Source organism: Doryrhamphus excisus, linkage group LG5 (assembly GCF_037039965.1).
Source record: "Doryrhamphus excisus strain RoL-2023G ecotype Guam linkage group LG5, RoL_Dexc_Guam_v1.1, whole genome shotgun sequence".
NCBI lineage: Eukaryota > Metazoa > Chordata > Actinopteri > Syngnathiformes > Syngnathidae > Doryrhamphus > Doryrhamphus excisus.
Window position 1 is genome coordinate 4,144,800 of NC_136361.1, and position 21,125 is coordinate 4,165,924.

Consider the following 21,125-nt stretch of genomic DNA (forward strand, 5'->3'; position numbering starts at 1 on the left):
TGAATGTATACTATATTGGGTATACCGTGACTATAGGGATGTTATTTCATGTCTAAAGAGCTCTAAATTATGCTAAAAAAAACTTATTTAGAAGGTCATAAACAGGATTTCAGGCTGAACGGTGGACGAGTGGTTAGCACGCAGACCTCACAGTTAGGAAACCCGAGTTGAATTCCACCCTCGGCTATCTCTGTGTGGAGTTAGCATGTTCTCTCCGGGTTTTCTCCGGGTATTCCGGTTTCCTCCCACATTCCAAAAAACATGCTAGGTTAATTAGCGACTCCAAATTGTCCATAGGTATGAATGTGAGTGTGAATGGTTGTTTGAATATATGTGCCCTGTGATTGGCTGGAGACCAATCCAGGGTTTATCCCGCCTCTTATTTGCTTTTAGGGATATGAAGCTTTGGAGTTGAACGACTCACTCGGGTTCCTAATATTAATTCTCTCGCCATCAGCACATTCCTGAGGGTTTGTTTAAGACCGAAAACTAGAGGGCTGTCTGTCTGTCGCTCTGGCACTCGGCAGGCGCTCGGGAGATCGCCGGCCAGCATATCCATGATTTATGAACGTTTAAAGGAGCACTTTGACTCCTGCCAGGCGTGGGCTGTGTAATGCATATTCAAACACACAAACACACTGTTCCTGCTTCTGTGTCTGGTGTGTGTATCCGATTTAAAATGTGGTTGTAATGGATGAACCTGCTCTCCGGGGAATTGAGTGGGATTTTGTTGGAAAATGAATGCGCTGTAATTAAGTGAAAAAAAAAATGGTGTGCGCTTGTAGATCCTTTATATAGTTTGTAGCACAGTCAGCAACAATTTCCACTGATTTGCTTTCATCGTATATATATATATATATATATATATATATAATATACACGACCAGCCACAGCAGTATGGCTGCTAGTGAGATCCAACATTTTGCAAATCGAATACTCAAAAATTACGTATTTTCTGCGTGGTGTCATGTCGGCGGCGACCTCAAGACGCACAGATGGAACAAATTATAAAAATAAAAAAAAATACAGAAATCCCTCGTTTATCACACTTAATTGATAAGTTAATTTGTTAACTTGAGAGACCTCTACACATGATATAACACCCCTATATTCACTTTTACACTCATATTACCCAAAATAGTAGCAATAACAAGCGAAAATATGACTAATATAAGTGTGTGTTGCTATAAATTTGTTCCCTAGGGGAGCAGAGTGGTGGGCGGACAAGAATTTTTTTTTGTTTAGTTTTTTTTTTTAGTAAGGATTATTCAAACCTTCAACCAGAAAACTATTTATTTATGAATAATCCACAAAATTCAAACCTCAAAGTAGCGAAAGACGACTGTGTAGAGCTTTAAAAATTTTATATAAATAAATAATAAAAATAATATAAAATATAAAAATATATAAAACATATACAATTATTTAATTATATAATTATATATTTAATTATGTAATTAAAAATAATAAATATAAATAATAAAAATAACAATGCTAATCCCAATGCTAACATGCATAGGTGAGCCCATATTAGCTCTTATTATGCTTACTATACTGAGTAATAGAACTGTAACGGTGACTATAGGGGTGTTATTTAATGTCTAGAGGGCTCTAGTCACGTTAAAAAAAACATATTTAGAAGGTTGTAAACAGGTTTTTATTATGTAAGACTTCCAATTCTTAACAGTTATTTATGAATCTCATTTTATTTATGAATAATCCACAAAATTCAAACCTCAAAGTAGCGAAGGACGACCGTGTAGAACTTTAAGTTAAAAAAAATAACAATGCTAATCCCAATGCTAACATATGTGAGCCCATATTAGCTTGTATTATGTCTACTATACTGCGTAATAGAAGTGTAAAGGTGACTATAGGGATGTTATTTAATGTCTAGAGGGCTCTAGTCATGTTAAAGACTTCCAATTCTTAACAGTAATTATCTTTATTATTATTATGATTGCCATCATTACCTTTTGTGATGGACAAAAAAATAGAAGAAAACCAAAGTAAAAGCAAAAGACACTAAGATTTGCATGATGATGGAAAGAACTGATGGATTTTTGAGGCATATTTTCCAAAGTATTTGCTTTGTTGGGGCTGCATCTGCTCACATACGGCAGCATCTGATTGTTGGATTAATAGGCAAAGTGCCTGGGATATTATCCATTGACGTTGCCGGCTTGTTTGAAGCCAGGGAAGTGGGATTTCTGGGCTTTGGATCTTTGGAAATGAACTGGAAAACCATGGCAGAGTGAAAAGCATTCATGGTAATAAAGTGGTAAAGGATACGGGGGCATGATTTGTTTTCAGATGTTCCCCTCAAATGTCCTGTTATATGATTGACGACATGTCTAAATGCACTTCCTGTTTTCATTTTTTTTTTTTTAAACAGCACTTGCACAAGCTGGACAGCGCCTACAACCCGGAATCGTGTGTCTATTACTGCACTTTGTGCGACTACTCCACCAAAGCCCGACTCAACCTGGTGCAGCACGCCCGCTCGGCCCGCCACCAGCAGAACGAAGGCCTGAGGAAACTGCAGCTGCACCAGCAAGGCCTGAGAGGGGACGAGGACGGACTCGGACTACACGAGCTGTTCCACGTCAAGGAATGTCCCTCAAGCCAAGGTTTGTGCTGCTCTTTCTCCATTTTCACCTACAACTTCATTCTTGAATGGGAACTTATAAATGGAGATCAGAATGGGTGGAACCATTGATGATCAATTTGTTGTGTAGGGGTCTAATTTCAGGTATGCACATTGGAGGCTATTTAGAGTGGTTATTTCATTGATTACAGTGTGAAACAAAATATTTCTTAAATTGGACCTGCAAAAAATGGACGGAACTATAAATCATCAATAGGTTGTGTAGTGGTCTAATTTCAGGTATGCACATTGGACGCTATTTAGAGTGGTTATTTTATTGATTTAACTGTTAAACTAGATATTTCTTATATCAGACCTGCATAATATGGATGGAACTATAAATCGTTAATATGTTGTGTTGGGGTCTAATTTCAGGTATGCACCTTGGAGGCTATTCGGAGTGGTTATTTTATTGATTTAACTGTTAAACTAGATATTTTTTATATCAGACCTGCATAAAATGGATGGAACTATAAATCGTTAATATGTTGTGTTGGGGTCTAATTTCAGGTATGCACATTGAAGGCTATTTAGAGTGGTTATTTTATTGATTAAAGTGTTAAAATAGATATTTCTTAAATTGGACCTGCCAAAAATGGATGGAACTATAAATCATTACTATGTTGTGTAGTGGTCTAATTTCAGGTATGCACTTTGGAGGCTATTTAGAGTGGTTATTTTTTTCATTTAACTGTTAAACTAGATATTTCTTATATCAGACCTGCAAAAAATGGACGGAACTATGAATCATCAATATGTTGTGTAGTGGTCTAATTTCAGATATGCACATTAGAGGCTATTTAGAGTGGTTATTTTATTGATTACAGTGTTAAACTATATATTTCTTTAATAGGACCTGCAAAAAAAAGGACGGAACTATAAATCATTATGTTGTGTAGTGGTCTAATTTCAGGTATGCACCTTGGAGGCTATTTAGAGTGGTTATTTTTTTCATTAATTAATATTAATATTAATCTAAAAGGTGACTATAGGGGTGTTATTTCATGTCTAGAGGGCTCTAGTAATGTTTACCATATTGGGTAATATTAGTCTAAAAGGTGACTATAGGGGTGTTATTTCATGTCTAGAGGGCTCTAATAATGTTTACCATATTGGGTAATATTAGTCTAAAAGGTGACTATAGGGGTGTTATTTCATGTCTAGAGGGCTCTAGTAATGTTTACCATATTGGGTAATATTAGTCTAAAAGGTGACTATAGGGGTGTTATTTCATGTCCTGAGGGCTCTAGTAATGTTTACCATATTGGGTAATATTAGTCTAAAAGGTGACTATAGGGGTGTTATTTCATGTCTAGAGGGCTCTAGTAATGTTTACCATATTGGGTAATATTAGTCTAAAAGGTGACTATAGGTGACTATTTCATGTCTAGAGGGCTCTAGTAATGTTTACCATATTGGGTAATATTAGTCTAAAAGGTGACTATAGGGGTGTTATTTCATGTCTAGAGGGCTCTAGTAATGTTTACCATATTGGGTAATATTAGTCTAAAAGGTGACTATAGGGGTGTTATTTCATGTCTAGAGGGCTCTAATAATGGGCTCACTTTTTTTTAGAGTGCAACTGCTATAACCCACCACGGGGCCAAATAAAGCGAGTGCCAGCAACTAGAGAAACTAGTAATTGTAATTTTTTGGCAGTTTTCTGAATGTAAAAAGAAGCATTAATTCCAATGCCGACCAACTCAATAGCTACAAAAAAAAGATTCCAAATTAGGATTATTTATTACAGAGGTCATTGTGACGACGCGCATTGTTGTTGTTGCGCTCGTGTTGTTGCTTTCCACTGCGATTGCCCTTGGCTATAATTACATCCACCTTACTTTTCCTCCCTCTCGTCTTCCTTCTTGCACCACTCCCCTCTACATGCTGTCAAGTCGTCCTACCCTCCCTCCTTCCCTCCTTCCCTCTCGCCTTTGGCCTTCCTATCCACATCACGTCTCCCGATACAGAGCCGTCCTTCCCTCCTAATCTCTCCAAAATGAGCATACTGTTCCTATTAGGCTGCTGCGCTTATATCTCCCCACAAATACACACACACACACATATAAAATACTGCATGCACAGGGACATCCCATGCAGGCGGGCAGCTTATGAAATTTCACCTTGGGAGGATCTCGGGCCCCTGCATGCACACGTACGTTTTACACACACACATATACACACATATACACACACACATGCAGCCTCTCCCTGGAGTGAGCTTTCATTTCCTTTCTCATGACCAAAGCAATTTGGCTTTCATTTAAGAGTCTCCGTCCTGCCAGCAGCTAATAAGTGTAACAGAACTGTAAAACATTCAGAGAGAGAAGAAGAAAAAAAAAAAAAAAAAAAAAAAAAGATTAATCGTTTTTCTTTGAGTGGGGGGGTTTGAAGGTTGGTGAGGGTATGTAAGGGATGGAGTTAAAAAAGGAGGGAGGGTGTAATTTAAACCAGAAGAGCAAGAGAGAGAGAGTCAGGGTCTATTATTTAGTCATCCTTATGTTAATGCTGCTGGGAGAAAATGAGCGCTTAACTTGTTTTTGCTTTGCTTGACCTGAAAGAGCGAGATGGGAGGGGGAAAAAGGGAAGGGGGGGGGGGGGTGGAAGACACTTGGAATAGCATTCCAGTATAGCCCCAACACACACGTGTGTGTGTGTGTATGTGTGTGTGTATATGTGTGTTACCACCACACCCTGACATGGACACTCATTACTTTGGTTTTAATTACACACGCATCACATTCCTGCACCATTTGGAGCCGCAATGCCGCTTTTTAGATCCAACAATTCCTGATATTTTTCCCAAATTCTTTTGTGAGCAATTTTCCAATTTTTTACTTTTTTTTATTTTTTGCACAATATCCTAATTCAAATCCTCTGCTCCTCAAACGCACCATATTTGTCACTACCGCCATCCTTTCCCTTTCCTATGTTGGCTTTGACTCCCAATAGGGAATTTCCAAAAGGGGAATGCTTAAGCGGAAGCTGGCAGGATACAAAACCGCTTTTTTGGCTTCTTGTTTCATCCATGATGTACATACAGTAGATTTGTGGGGGCCGTCTGTTTGTGTCGATGGGGCCGATGGCGCCGATGGGGCGGCATGGCTTAAGGTGGTAGAGCGGTCCATGTTATGGTCCAAGTACCCTTGGGCAAGATTTCAAACCCCCAGTTGCTCCAGTAAATGTAATGTTTTTGACTATAGGGGTGTTATTTCATGTCCAGAAGGCTCTAATATTGTTTACCATATTGGATAATATGAGTGTAAAGGTGACTGTAGGGGTGTTATTTCATGTCTAGAGGGCTCTAATAATGTTTACCATATTGGGTAATATTAGTCTAAAAGGTGACTATAGGGGTGCTATTTCATGTCTAGAGGGCTCTAATAATGTTTACCATATTGGGTAATGTTAGTTTAAAAGGTGACTGTAGGGGTGTTATTTCATGTCTAGAGGGCTCTAATAATGTTTACCATATTGGGTAATATGAGTGTAAAGATGACTGTAGGGGTGTTATTTCACGTCTGGAGGGCTCTAATAATGTTTACCATATTGGGTAATGTTAGTTTAAAAGGTGACTGTAGGGGTGTTATTTCATGTCTAGAGGGCTCTAATAATGTTTACCATATTGGGTAATATGAGTGTTAAGGTGACTGTAGGGGTGTTATTTCATGTCTGGAGGGCTCTAATAATGTTTACCATATTGATTAATATGAGTGTAAAGGTGACTATAGGGGTGTTACTTCATGTCTAGAGGGCTCTAATAATGTTTACCATTTTGGGTAATATTAGTCTAAAGGTGACTATAGGGGTGTAATTTCATGTCTAGAGGGCTCTAATAATGTTTACCATATTGGGTAATATGAGTGTAAAGGTGACTGTAGGGGTGTTACTTTATGTCCAGAAAGCTCTAATATTGTTGACCATATTACGTAATATTAGTCTAAAGGTGACTATAGGGGTGTTACTTCATGTTCAGAAAGCTCTAATATTGTTGACCATATTGGGTAATATTAGTGAAAAAGGTGATTATAGGGGTGTTACTTCATGTCCAGAAGGCTCTAATAAATAATGTTTACCATATTGGGTAATATTAGTCTAAAGGTGACTATAGGGGTGTTACTTCATATCCAGAAGGCTCTAATAAATAATGTTTACCATATTTTTCTATGGTCAAACCACAAAAATACTCTTACTTCAAGGAAATTCACTTATCACAAATCGGGTTATGTTCGGGTAAATCGGGTAAATGTTCAAGGACTCTTTCGTCCTTCGTCGACATGGTGGGATTACATAAGCAAGTCTAAACATTTGATGTTGGAAATAAACAAAACAATTAAAATTGTACTCAAACGTCTCAAACATGTCCAGCACTTCTGAATAACCCCCCCCCCCCCAAAAAAAAAAACTGTTCCGACAAGTGTCCCCTTTATTGTAGGAAACATTTCAGTTGTGCGTATGTGCACGCATGCTATTAGTTTTCTGGGGCTCCAACTCCTGACTCGAGCACTTTGGGTTCATTAGAGAGCGGTATGAAAAAGATTAATTTAAGTGCTGACCGGTATCTTTCTCTTAAAGCCGGGGACCTGGCGCTGAGCCAGATAATTACAGGCCCATTTGGGAATAAGGGGTTCTAATGCTCCAGACTTTATGTACATGTGAATGGCTTTCATTAAACAATTTGGGTGCTGATTTTATGGCCTCATTAAGGGTACAGCACTGCCGAGCCGCAACGCAGGGGTGGAGGTGTTTTGACAGGCGTGCACAAGCAACACCTCTCCTGGGCTTGCTTTGTTACTGTGTCTATTTGTGTTTATTTTAAGATGGGGGGGGGGACTTGTACTCTTTGTGGCATTTGCCCAAACTGACACAAATTTTGGCAGCCATTTTTTTTTTTGCTGCAATTGTCCAGCATGATAACAAAGATGAAGGTTGGAAGAATTGACTGTTGATGAATCGCGTCTTGAAGCAATTGCACAATTTTGAGCCTTCACCATGCTAATGTTAGCATGGTTTCTCAGAAAATAAATACTCAAGATTTGTAGTTGAGCTATTATTAGTAAAAAAAAATGCATTTTTAAGCACATTTTATGTATTTTTTAACCTAAAATACAAATATAAGGCATTCAGAAGATGCATACAAAGACAGAAATGTTACATTGGTCTACATTATGTATTATTTTCTCCTATTATGTCAACTATATTGGGTAATATGAGTGTAAAGGTGACTGTAGGGGTGCTATTTCAAGTCTAGAGGGCTCTAATGTTTACCATATTGGGTAATATGAGTCTAAAGGGTGACTATAGGGGTGTTATTTCATGTAGAGAGGGCTCTAGTAATGTTTACCATATTGGGTAATATGAGTCTAAAGGTGACTGTAGGGGTGTTATTTCATGTCTAGAAGGCTCTAGTAATGTTTACCATATTGGGTAATATGAGTGTAAAGGTGACTATAGGGGTGTTATTTCATGTCTAGAGGGCTCTAGTAATGTTTACCATATTGGGTAATATTAGTCTAAAAGGTGACTATAGGGGTGTTATTTCATGTCTAGAGGGCTCTAATAATGTTTACCATATTGGGTAATATTAGTCTAAAGGTGACTATAGGGGTGCTATTTCATGTCTAGAGGGCTCTAGTAATGTTTACCATATTGGGTAATATGAGTCTAAAGGGTGACTATAGGGGTGCTATTTCATGTCTAGAGGGCTCTAGTAATGTTTACCATATTGGGTAATATGAGTCTAAAGGTGACTATAGCGGTGCTATTTCATGTCTAGAGGGCTCTAGTAATGTTTACTTTATTGGGTAATATTAGTCTAAAGGTGACTATAGAGGTGCTATTTCATGTCTAGAGGGCTCTAGTAATGTTTACCATATTGGGTAATATTAGTCTAAATGTGACTATAGGGGTGTTATTTCATGTCCAGAAGGCTCTAATAATGTTTACCATATTGGGTAATATGAGTCTAAAGGTGACTATAGGGGTGTTATTTAATGTCTAGAGGGCTCTAATAATGTTTACCATATTGGGTAATAGTCTAATGGTGACTATAGGGGTGTTATTTCATGTCTAGAGGGCTCTAATAATGGGCTCACTTTTTTTTTTAGAGTGCAACTGCTATAACCCACCACGGGGCCAAATAAAGCGAGTGCCAGCAACTAGAGAAACGACTGAATTCCATCAGTACAGGAAGTAATTGTAATTATTTGGCAGTTTTCTGAATGTAAAACTATAATTTTTTAAAATATTTTTGGGGGTTCCTGGATGCATGGATGGTTTTTATATGGTATTCCTATAGAAAGCCGGAAGCGCTATTTTCCATCTAAGCAAGTCAACATGACGCAGCTGTTGCAAAGCTGACCTCCGGGTAACATTATTCCGGCATGGAAACAGGAGTTCAAAACATTCAGAGGCAGTCAGACGCCCATTACAGTTAAAAACAAGAAGCCCACTGTGGTCGGTATCGCTGAGATAAATCGTGCCTCTGTGTGCACAATTAGAAGTGTTTCAAAAAGGCAGTTTGCATCATAAGAATTAGCGTAAATGAATTGCTTCTCGGATGGAAAGGACTGTGGAGGCTATTTTGCTTTGAGGGACGTCCAACAGTTGTTAAAAGAAATTAGATTTTTTTTTTTTCCAGTAATGAAATTATGCAGTGAATGGAGCTGTTTAGTCAAGTCCTTGCAGAAAATCAGCACAATAACATCTTCCACGTCATGATATAGTTCATAATTTCACTCATTTTGTGGTGCCAGAAGTCATTATTATTATTATTATTTTTTGTAAGAACAGAACAGAAACACCAGGGTATACTTGACTTTGTTTCTTCTTTTTTTTCCATGAGATGGGATCTTATGGAGGTAATTACTTGTGAGAGTCAGGCCTGTCATGCATAGCCCCCCCTCACCCCCCCACCCACCTCTTACTTCTACATGCATTAAACAGGGAGGGAGAGGACCCTCTTTGTCTGAGTCCTCCTTTTAAACAAAAGACCTCTTCTGACTTAACAGACCGACTATACTTTTATCCCGTGTGTGTTTTCTCTTGGCTCTGGGACATGTTTGGTCGTCGTCAAATTACTGTTGCCGTGCTAACCACTTTCCTAGCAGCTGTAGGCTAAAATGAGCCTAATGGACACTTATTATCCCTGCATGTGCTTGGAAATGGATGGAGATGTGTACTTGCGTGCGCTTCCCTTGTTCCTTGATGAATCCTCGCCTCGCCAAGCTCTGTGTGTGAAATGAGAGAAAGACATAAATGTAATCACTTGATTTTCAACATGGGAAGTGATTTTTGTGTGCGAGCGATGACATCAAGATGTCTTTAAGGCATTTTTTTTTTCCTCGCATATTTTTTTTTTTTTGGTTTTTCGCCATTCCAGTGGTTGTCTTATTTTCAGGAAGGTTCTCTCCTCTCAGACACTAAGTCTATTTCTAGGGTTTGTCTCCGTAATTTGCAGCCATTCCATAAACACGCACATACAGGTCTACTTAGGTTTACACAGTAGCGCTGGTTACCACAACATTAGGTACACCTGCAAGACACTGACCGGTGTCATAGCAAAGAGGTGATTAGAAAATATTTTAAATTTACACGTGCCTAATTAAGTTTCTATCTGAAAATAAACATTATGTTGCATTAATTATTATTTTTTTAAATTTGTTTTTATTTTTAAAAAATTGTTTACTGCAACAGCATTACAATTTTCCTGAGTTTATTTTCCTTTTTTTTTTCTTTTTTGTTAACATTTAGATTTATGCATTTTTTCCTATCCACCCCCAAAAAAAATCTTTTTTTTTTTTTGGTTAGAAAGGAATTTTTTTTCCAGTTATTTGTTTAATTTTTCAATATTTTTACAATGATTAACAATTGGAATTACATACTTTTAGTGTAACTCTACAGTTATGATATACAGTAGATTGAATATATTTGGCTTTTTCTTGTTTATTAAATGAATTCAGAACAATTTTGCACCCCCCTACCCCCCCACACACACACATTCTTATATTATTATTTGAATATTGTGTAATTAAAGATTTTCATTGCAACAAGCTTGTTAAGCAATTGAAGTATGATGCATAGATACGCCTTTTTTAATTTAATAAGTATTTTAAAAAAAATTTAAATTTTGTTCTTTATAATATTTGTCCTTTTTTCCCAATTTTTGGGTATTAAATATAAAATATATTGGCGTTTTATGCTAATCTAATCTGAACAATTTTGTGACTTTTTACTTCTGATTTAGTTTTAAAAGGTGAGATAATTATTTAAAAATTATCAAAAAATATTTTATTATTAATAGTATTTTTCTGTGTTTTTTTTAACATTTTTAAATATTTTTTCTGATTTACACTAAGAAATGCAGTAAAAAGCTTTCCATCTAATTTTGCACTTCCCATGAAATCTGTAGGGATGCGACTTATTTGATTAATGCACTGAGCTCCAACTAATTAGTCAAAAGAGCAGAATAAATGTATTATTAATACATTTTGGACAACTAGTAATTTACCCCCGAAAATTCCCCAAACTGAATCCCTCTTGAGGCAGTGTGGTCATTTTTTGAATAATTCCATGCAAGCAAATGATAATTACCGTGTGTGGTTTGTGTGTGCACATAAAGAGCCTGACTGAAGAAATGAGCCTCGTTCACCATAAACTATTTTTGAGTTACAGGCTCGGGACGATTGTTTTTCTTTGAAAGGAGGAGGTAGGGGGGGTGGAATGATGTGGGGGGGGTATTACCCGCTCTGAAATTGTTCCCTCATGTTTTCCGCCTCGGATTGTGTGCCCCTTGCTATGCACGCTGACAGTTATAATTTGCAAAAATTGCGCTGATTATCTGAATTAGCATACCTGACCAATGCCACATTAGCCTTATTTAAAATACAAAGCCACGGGGGGGGGGGGGGGGGGGGGGACGCATATAAATAAAGCCTTTTAAAGGCGACGTCTTTTATGAACGTCCATATGGAGCAGGAAGTGTCACATGTTTAAAGTCACTTCATGAAAAATACGTCTTCTGGGCTTATTTCTCCGACTCTTTTCTACTCTTCTTTAGTCCACGCTCTATTCTTCTGTGGGTCTGATCCCCTCATACACCCGCTGTCCATTGACTCTTAACCACAGATGGGCAAAACAATGGGCCGTGTCACACAGCATTAAGACAAACAATCAAGTGATGGGTGGGAGGGTGGTATGGGGGCCGGAGCCCGCGGTAACCAGGCGATGCTCTCGTCGGGTCCAAGCAGCCGCTAATCTGAGACGGTGACGATACAATTCGCAGATGGACATCGGAGCGACGCACACACATGCAGATACGCGTGATAAGTCGGTATTGTCCCCCCTGCTCTCCCCCCCCGCCGCCTTGAATCATCCATCAGCTGGAGGTATGGAATTGAGAGACGGTATTGATAACCTATAGCTCAGTCTAATCGTCGCTAACTGGTGGAAGCTTTGCAGGAATAGCGCCTGTCATTGCTTTGTGTGGACCAAAAAAAAACAGTTTTTTGCTAAATTTTGCTAGCTAAAGATAAAAGCAAACATTTTGTCTCACAAAAATACAGACAAAAGATACTTATAAACGCACCAACACACACAAAAAGACTAACGTGACATCTGACAGTTAAGGTGGAAACATCGAGTACGCATATAAGAAAAAGGAAAAAGATGCGTTGATGTCCTTGCAAACAAACGAAAGCAGAAATACCATGAAAACGGTTCAAGCTAGGGCAGTGGCGAAAGCTGATTGGTCCACGACTCCAGCCTCTGACACAATCTTGAGTGTATAAAAACGCCGGGCAACAAAAGGAAGGGTGCTTTTTGCAACTGCGCTGTAACAAGACCCGCTTACTTGTAGGCTTGTAGGTATGATTTGGTTCTTTAAGATTCTCTTATTCTCTATTCGAGAATAGTCCTTAGGGGGAGGATTTCTACAGTCTAAAATAAGGAAAATGTCCGCCGAGTTTCCTTGTCTTCATCTGACAGCTTGCTTTGCAACAAAGGAAAAAGATGCCTTCATGCCCCTGCGAACAAACGAAAACAGAAACACCATGAAAGTGGTTCAAGCAAGCTGATTGGTCCAGGACTCCAGCCTCTGACACAATCTTGAGTGTATAAAAACGCCGGGCAACAAAAGGAAGGGTGCTTTTTGCAACTGCGCTGTAACAAGACCCGCTTACTTGTAGGCTTGTAGGTATGATTTGGTTCTTTAAGATTCTCTTATTATCTATTCGAGAATAGTCCTCAGGGGGAGGATTTCTACAGTCTAAAATAAGGAAAATGTCCGCCGAGTTTCCTTGTCTTCATCTGACAGCTTGCTTTGCAACAAAGGAAAAAGATGCCTTCATGCCCCTGCGAACAAACGAAAGCAAGAAACACCATGAAAACGGTTCAAGCAAGCTGATTGGTCCAGGACTCCAGCCTCTGACACAATCTTGAGTGTATAAAAACGCCGGGCAACAAAAGGAAGGGTGCTTTTTGCAACTGCGCTGTAACAAGACCCGCTTACTTGTAGGCTTGTAGGTATGATTTGGTTCTTTAAGATTCTCTTATTCTCTATTCGTGAATAGTCCTCAGGGGGAGGATTTCTACAGTCTAAAATAAGGAAAATGTCCGCAGAGTTTCACCCCCGCAACCCCTCCTTGTCTTCATCTCCCTAATAGGAAATTTGAGCGCCCGGTGTTGAGATTAAAGCCCGGAATCAATGCCTTGTGAGCAATCATTTCCAGACAAAATGTCTTTCATCTTTTCCCTTTGCACTTCATTCTCTCCCACCTTCTTAATGCTTACAGAGGGTCCTGTGTCATGACATCTTTTTTTTTTTTTTGCTTTTATCATAGCCTAATAACGCTTCGAAAATAGGAAAAAGAAAAAAAAAATGTGACACAGAATCAAAAAGGATAAGAATCCGGGAGTCTCGATCTTTGATGTCGGATGTCTTTGTGCAAATTAAACAAATATGCCTCCTTGCTGGAGTCATCTGTGAGCTCCTCGTGAGATGACATCTCCTCGTTTGCGCTTTGATAACGAGGAATGGAAGGCATAAATAGGAAAAATATAATGTAAATGGAGGAGGGGATGAATAGGAGTGACATATTCTCCTTTATGTATTGTCAACACAGCTACACCACCAATGTAAATATGATTTGCAACATCCTATTTTACATTTTTTTTTTTTAGCTCTTAAGATGCGGCGTTTCATTTTGTTTTGCAACACCAACAAGACAAGATTGTTTGTTTTGTAACCCATTTGCGGACCATCCGCCTGTGGCACATTTTAACCAAACTTATTTTACAAGAACAAAACCATCATATAATGAGGTAAAGATGACATCTAAGGTTAGCATGCTAACACAATCAATTATGCTAACACGTCGCGTAATAGTGCTACGTGTTTATATACAGTATGTCTACTTGTGACAACTAGAAACGCTGCAAGAAAAAGCTAATGTTAGCATGCTAACACCTAGCATAATAATGCTGAGTGTTTATACATGTCTACCTGTGAAAAGAACCAGAAATGCTACTATGGTAATGTTAACATGCTAACATCTAGCATAACAGTTCTAAGTGTTTATACATGTCGACCTGTGAAAACAACCAGAAATGCTGCTATGCTAATATTTGCATGCTAACACCTAGCATAACTGTGCTAAGTGTTTATACAACTCTACCTGTGAAAACAACCAGAAATGCTGTTATGCTAATATTAGCATGCTAACATCTAGCATAATAGTGCTAAGTGTTTATACATGTCTACCTGATACAATTGCTGCTATGCTAATGTTAACATGCTAACATCTAGCATAATAGTCCTAAATGTTTATCCATGTCTACCTGCGAAAACAACCAGGAATACTGCTATGCTAATGTTTGCATGCTAACACCTATCATAATACTGCTAAGTGTTGATACATGTCTACCCGTGAAAACAACCAGAAATGCTGGTACGCTAATATTAGCATGCTAACACCTAGCATAATTGTGTTTATATACGTGTCTAGCTATGAAAATGTCTAAATATGCTACTATGCTAACATGCTAACATTAACAGCTAGCACGTAGCACAATAGTACTAAGTGTTTATATACATATGTGTGTGTATAGCTATAAAAAGGTCTAAAAAATGCTACTATACAAATGTTAGCATGCTAGCAATGTTAACATGCTAACATATATAATATTAATATATAAAGTAGGGACAAAATGACGATAATTAAACATTACGGCCATGCCTTTCACATAGCCTGCATAGGTATAAATTGCCTATACATAGTTTGCAAAATATAGCAATATCATGTTTGCGAGTTTGAATTCCTGGTGCAAGAACACACACACACACACACACACACACACACACACGCAGACCGACAACTTGGCCTGGTCTTTGTTTCCAAACCCAGGTTAATAGGAAGTGAGGAAGACGAGCATTGCAATTTTCTGCTCTTTAGGCACCAGAGAATTCTCTCCAGTGTAAGAGGGAGCCCACTCTCGGCGTAATAGGCATTTTGCACCCTCATCACCCCTTTTACACACACACAATAACACACACACTTGCAGAACCACGCAGGAGTCAAACAGTCCACTCCCGAGAGGCCCCATGAGTGTTAGACGTGCAATGAGACAATCAGTATGCTGAAATTGAAACCCCCGTTTGATAGGACGAGGAGCCAGGAAGTAGTAGTAGTAGTAGCGCAAAAAAGGAGGCGACGTGACGTGAACGTGACGATGAGAGGAAGCGATGTTTTGCTTAATTGCCGTCATAAGTGATGACAGTTACGATGTTATCGGTAGACAGGAAGCGTACGTCTTTTCATGTGCGTTAAAGCATTTGTGTCATTCCGCATCATTCGGCTTCATTAGCAGGAAGACGCTCATCATTTTAAATTGCATTAATTACTCGGCGGCGTTTCTGTTTTATTAATATCTACGCTTCATATACCTGAGGTCATGAAGCCGAGTGTGCTTGTCTCTAATTGTGTAATTTTTTTTTTTTGTAATTTTTTTTTTTTTTTTTTTATGATAAAATCTGTCCATTGTGTGCCAGCTGCATAGAAAATGAGTCAGGTTGTGTCAAAGTGCAAGCCCCGGAGCTGTCTGCTTGAGTTAAGCTCTTCCAGTCCAGTGTAGCAGCCTCCAGCGTCCACACACACACACACACATATATACTATATAAGCCACACACACACACACACTCAAAGAGACAATATCAATGTGGGAGTTCCTGTATCTGACATGAGATTAAGAGGGCCAAGTGGAGGAATGTCGAGGAACTGCCCTGTTGCATTTGCAAGGAGGAGAAAGGGACCATCTTGTCACACATACACACTCACACAATCACACACACACACACATATACACACACAGACATGGCCGCAAGAGTCCTGTGCGGTAAGTGAGCAAGTAGCCTCCCTTGCATTATTCACAGCGGCCAAGTGATCGAAGCCTGGTTCAATAGCACTAAAGCGGCGTTCGCTGGAGAGATTTGTCTTACAAAACCTTGACACACACACACACACGCACCACGCACACACACTGCCTCGCATCGTATGCTCTCACAAACATTGATTTTCGGTGGTGGGAATCTCCCAGGCTTTGGACAAAACGAAGGGCTTCCCCCATCAGAATAACCCAAACAACCACATATACAGACATATATCTATACAGTACTAGACCCCTAAAATGGACTTTTAAATCATGTACTTACAGTAATATGAAGCCCTGGAGTCTGTCTGAGCATCAAACATGCTAAAAATATTTGACTACATAAAAAAAGGCTTCACTACACATCTTAAAATCAAGCTCCGCCAACTCCGAGTCACTCAGGTACAAGACATGGTAGTTATAAGTTTGGTCATTTTGCTTTTGTTTTGTTTTTGTATCCAGCAAACAGGCTAACTTAGCATCATGTTAGCACAGTAGCTGATATACGTAGCTATGCTAACATTTGTGAGTTCCTGCCCCACCCCTTTAGGTTATGTTGTTGTCCGTCATATATGGCGTCTATTACGTTATGTATGCAAAAGTGTTTGTCTTCAGTGAATCAGCTAAGCTAGCACGATGCCACTGTTAGCATGCTACTGCTACTCATAGCTATGCTAACATTTGTGTCCTCCTGATCCCATATATGTCCGTCATATATGGCGTCTATAACGTTATGTGTGCAAAAGTGTTTGTCTTCAGTGAATTGGCTAAGCTAGCACGATGCCACTGTTAGCATGCTACTGCTACTTATAGCTATGCTAACATTTGTGTCCTTTTGACCCCATATATGTCTGTCATATATGGCGTCAATTACGTTATATGTGCAAAAGTGTTTGTCTTCAGTGAATCGGCTAAGCTAGCATGATGCCACTGTTAGCATGCTACTGCTACTTATTGCTATGCTAACATTTGTGACCTCCTGACCCACCCCTTTAGGTTACAGTGCTACAGACGCGGGAGCTGTTAGTGTATCATTTTATTTGTCTTCAGCGAATCGGCTAAGTTAGCATGATGCCACTGTTAGCATGCTACTGCTACTTATTGCTATGCTAACATTTGTGACCTCCTGACCCACCCTTTTAGGTTACAGTGCTACAGACGCGGGAGCTGTTAGTGTATCATTTTATTTGTCTTCAGCGAATCGGCTAAGTTAGCATGATGCCACTGTTAGCATGCTACTGGTAGTTATAGTTACTATGCTAATGTTTGTGTCCTCCCGGCCCACCCATTTAGGTTACGTTGTTGTCCGTCATATATATGGCGTCTATTACGTTATGAAGTTCCGGGTTTTCATGAAGTCGTAAAAAAACAGGCTTCGCTACACGTCTTAAAAAACAAGTTCCGCTAACCCTTCATCCGTCTTTAACAGACGCGGGAGCTGTTAGTGTGATCATTTTGTTTGTCTTCAGCGAATCGGCTAAGTTAGCATGATGCCACTGTTAGCATGCTACTGCTACTTAGAGTAACTATGCTAATGTTTATGTCTTCCTGGCCCGCCTATTTATGATTGATTGTTGTAAACAATACATATAAAAGTGAGGCATTAAAATGATGGACAATTTTAGCAACACTCATCAAATACTCGACAGGTGGTCCGCAGGTGACGTTAGTGGTAGTCGGAAATGAACGCCTAAAAAAAAAAATATATGTTAGTTATCACTGTCGCTTTCATAGGTGCATTCAGCATTCATTCAGGCCATCCACCCTTTAGCATGTATCGACAGGCTAGCACCGACATGCCTGTAAACCACAACCAGACACGCCGCTGTCCCCCCGAAGACATGTGATCAACTGAAGCCAATCCCTCGTAATCACCTGACAGACCCCCGCCTCGCACACGTTTACCTCCCAATCCCTGGTAATAGTTTGAGGGGGGGCAGAAACCTCGAAGCTTCCCCGTGCCCCAGTGTCTTAAGCTGCCATTGATTAAATGTTAACTGATATACTCGGCCCTGGCAATCTTGTTAGAGCCGGCCGGGGCAGGCGGGCTACGAGACAGACAGTTTAGGACCCCCGCCCGTACACCCCCCACCCCCCTCCTGATCAATAGCACAGATAACGATTTCATCCATCAATGAGCTCCCAAAACAATAGGTATAAGATTCGTGATTAGCCTCATGGGGGCTCACAAAAAAAAACAAACACCTGCACCGTACATATTAGCTATTTATTCCACCCGCCCCCGCCTGCGCCCCCTTTTTTTTTCCAGCTGCACCTGAAGTCAATCAGCTCCTCACCTAATAATGTAATTACACCTGATGGGCACACACACATAAACAGTTTGCAGATAAGCCAGCTCTGACTTTTCCCCGATGAAGGTTAATTATCCTGTGTAGTTCACTTAGTTTGTGCATGCAGGTGCACAACTGTGTGTATGTGTGTATGTGTTGTGTGTTTATTTAAATCCACCAATCACGCCAAAGGCACCGCAAAATGTCTGAATCAATGTCTGGGCGACCACCGCTGTTCAAGTGTATCAATAACGCTCCTATCTCCTTTTCCCCGGCTATTGTGACGCCGCAGTTTTTTTTCAATGCTCTAATTAAGACGTAATTATTAATCAATAAAAAGAATCATTTGAATATTGATTAGTTGCTGAGAGAAACCGTGCTATCAATATTAGCACTTTAGCATCTATTAGCACTATGCTAATTTTGCTAGCATTTATGCCCTCCTTTGTACATTAGTGTTTGTGTATGTGCTGTAATTTATGGATTTTTGGTTAAAAAATTATTTTGGTTAGGATTAGGTAGTCTTTGAATGCACCAAAATTGTTGGGGGACTCAAAAGTGAAAGTTATCTTTCATCTGTTTTAGCAATGATGCTAACCCAGCATGATGTTGGTGTTAAAACGTAAATATAATGTTAGCACTTTAGCTCACATAATTTGTGATTTTTTTTGGTCCCAAAAAAAATTTGTTTGGTCCAAAAAAAAAATTTGGTCCAAAAAAAAATTTTTTTGGTACAAAAAAATATATTTCTTGGGGGACTCAAAAGTGTGTTGCTTCAATTGCTTGTTTATTTAAATCCACCAATCACGCCAAAGGCACCGCAAAATGTCTGAATCAATGTCTGGGCGACCACCGCTGTTCAAGTGTATCAATAACGCTCCTATCTCCTTTTCCCCGGCTATTGTGACGCCGCAGTTTTTTTTCAATGCTCTAATTAAGACGTAATTATTAATCAATAAAAAGAATCATTTGAATATTGATTAGTTGCTGAGAGAAACACAAGCGAAACTACGGTGGAGATGCTATCAATATTAGCACTTTAGCATCTATTAGCACTATGCTAATTTTGCTAGCATTTATGCCCTCCTTTGTACATTAGTGTTTGTGTATGTGCTGTAATTTATGGATTTTTGGTTAAAAAATTATTTTGGTTAGGATTAGGTAGTCTTTGAATGCACCATATTTGTTGGGGGACTCAAAAGTGAAAGTTATCTTTCATCTGTTTTAGCAATGATGCTAACCCAGCATGATGTTGGTGTTAAAACGTAAATATAATGTTAGCACTTTAGCTCACATAAGTTGTGGATTTTTTGGTCCAAAAAAAATTTTTTTGGTCCAAAAAAATATTTTTTGGTCCAAAAAAAAATTTTTTGGTCCAAAAAAAATTTTTTTGGTCCAAAAAAAATATAAAAAAAAAATGTTTTTCTTGTTGAGGTTAAGGTTAGGCTGTCTTTGAATGCACCATATTTAAAAGCGACATTTGTAGTACATTCTGATGTGTTTTTATTCAGCAAATAGGCTAACTTAGCATGAAGTTGCGGTTTCCAGGTGCCTGTAATGTTAGCACTTTAGCTCACATAGCTATGCTAATATGCTAACGCTTGTGGCCTCTTGTCCGACTCTTTAATGTTACAATTTTGTTAGTGTATGTGCTGTAAACATGGATTTTTGGTTGAAAAAAATAATTTTGGTTAAGGTTAGGTAGTCTTTGAATGCACCAAAATTGTTGGGGGACTCAAAATTGTGTTGCTTCAATTGCCTGTTTATTTAAATCCACCAATCACCCCAAAGGCACCGCAAAATGTTTGAATCAATGTCTGGGCGACCACCGCTGTTCAAGTGTATCAATAACGCTCCTATCTCCTTTCCCCGGCTATTGTGACGCCGCAGTTTTCAATGTCCCAGCCCAGCTCTAATTAAGACGTAATTATAAATCAATACAAAGAATCATTTGAATATTGATTCGGTTTCTTTTGACATACATTCCCACCTTACAGTTTTTTTGTTGTTGTTGAAACTTCAACGGGATCAATACTTCCATGTTCAGTAATCCAAAGTGCTAATTGGAGGTAAAAAGGAACAAGAATTGATCCGATTCGGGAGGCTTTTGGGTGGACGGTTGCTACGGCAGTAATGCTAACATTTTATTTTTATATGTTAACGTTTTATTATATTTTATTTATTATTTTCAGCATTTTTATTACTAAATACACATGTACTATGTCTTCATAATTAAATGTGCAATTATTATTATACAGTATGAATTATATTGGCACGAATCAGCATAAAAATATTAGTAGAAAATGTGATATCAGTTGATATCAGTATCGGATATTTTTTACACTAACATTTTTAATTAATAATTTCTAATAATAATAATACACATAGAAGACAAAAATTATTAATAATAATAATACATAATTTAATAATAAAATGACCACAAATTATATAAATATATATTTTTAAAAAGTCATTTGACATTTTTTTGTTATTAATCATAAATTGTATGTAATTGTAATTGTATGTAATTTATTATTATTATTCAATACATTGTATTATTTGATGTATTAATTAGTCCATTTGTATCATTATTATAATATATTTTTCAACATTTTTAATTTATTATTTTTTATTACATTTACTAATATGTATTTATTTTTTTTAATTATGCAAAAATTATTTTTATAATTTATTATATCATAACATTCATTCATTAGTACACAAAGAACAAATTTATTAATTTTAAAATACGATTATTATTTGGT

The 21,125-nt window shown here is 38.3% G+C and overlaps 1 protein-coding gene across 2 annotated transcripts in view; it reads left to right on the forward strand.

The window, feature by feature from the left end:
* zfhx4 (zinc finger homeobox 4) overlaps positions 1-21,125 on the forward strand; it is a 120,368-nt gene that overhangs the window by 59,870 nt on the left and 39,373 nt on the right. For both annotated transcript variants that reach the window (XM_058059539.2, XM_058059540.2), the window contains one exon: positions 2,396-2,630. In XM_058059539.2, coding sequence (XP_057915522.2) covers positions 2,396-2,630 — 235 coding nt within the window. The remainder of the gene's footprint in view (positions 1-2,395; positions 2,631-21,125) is intronic.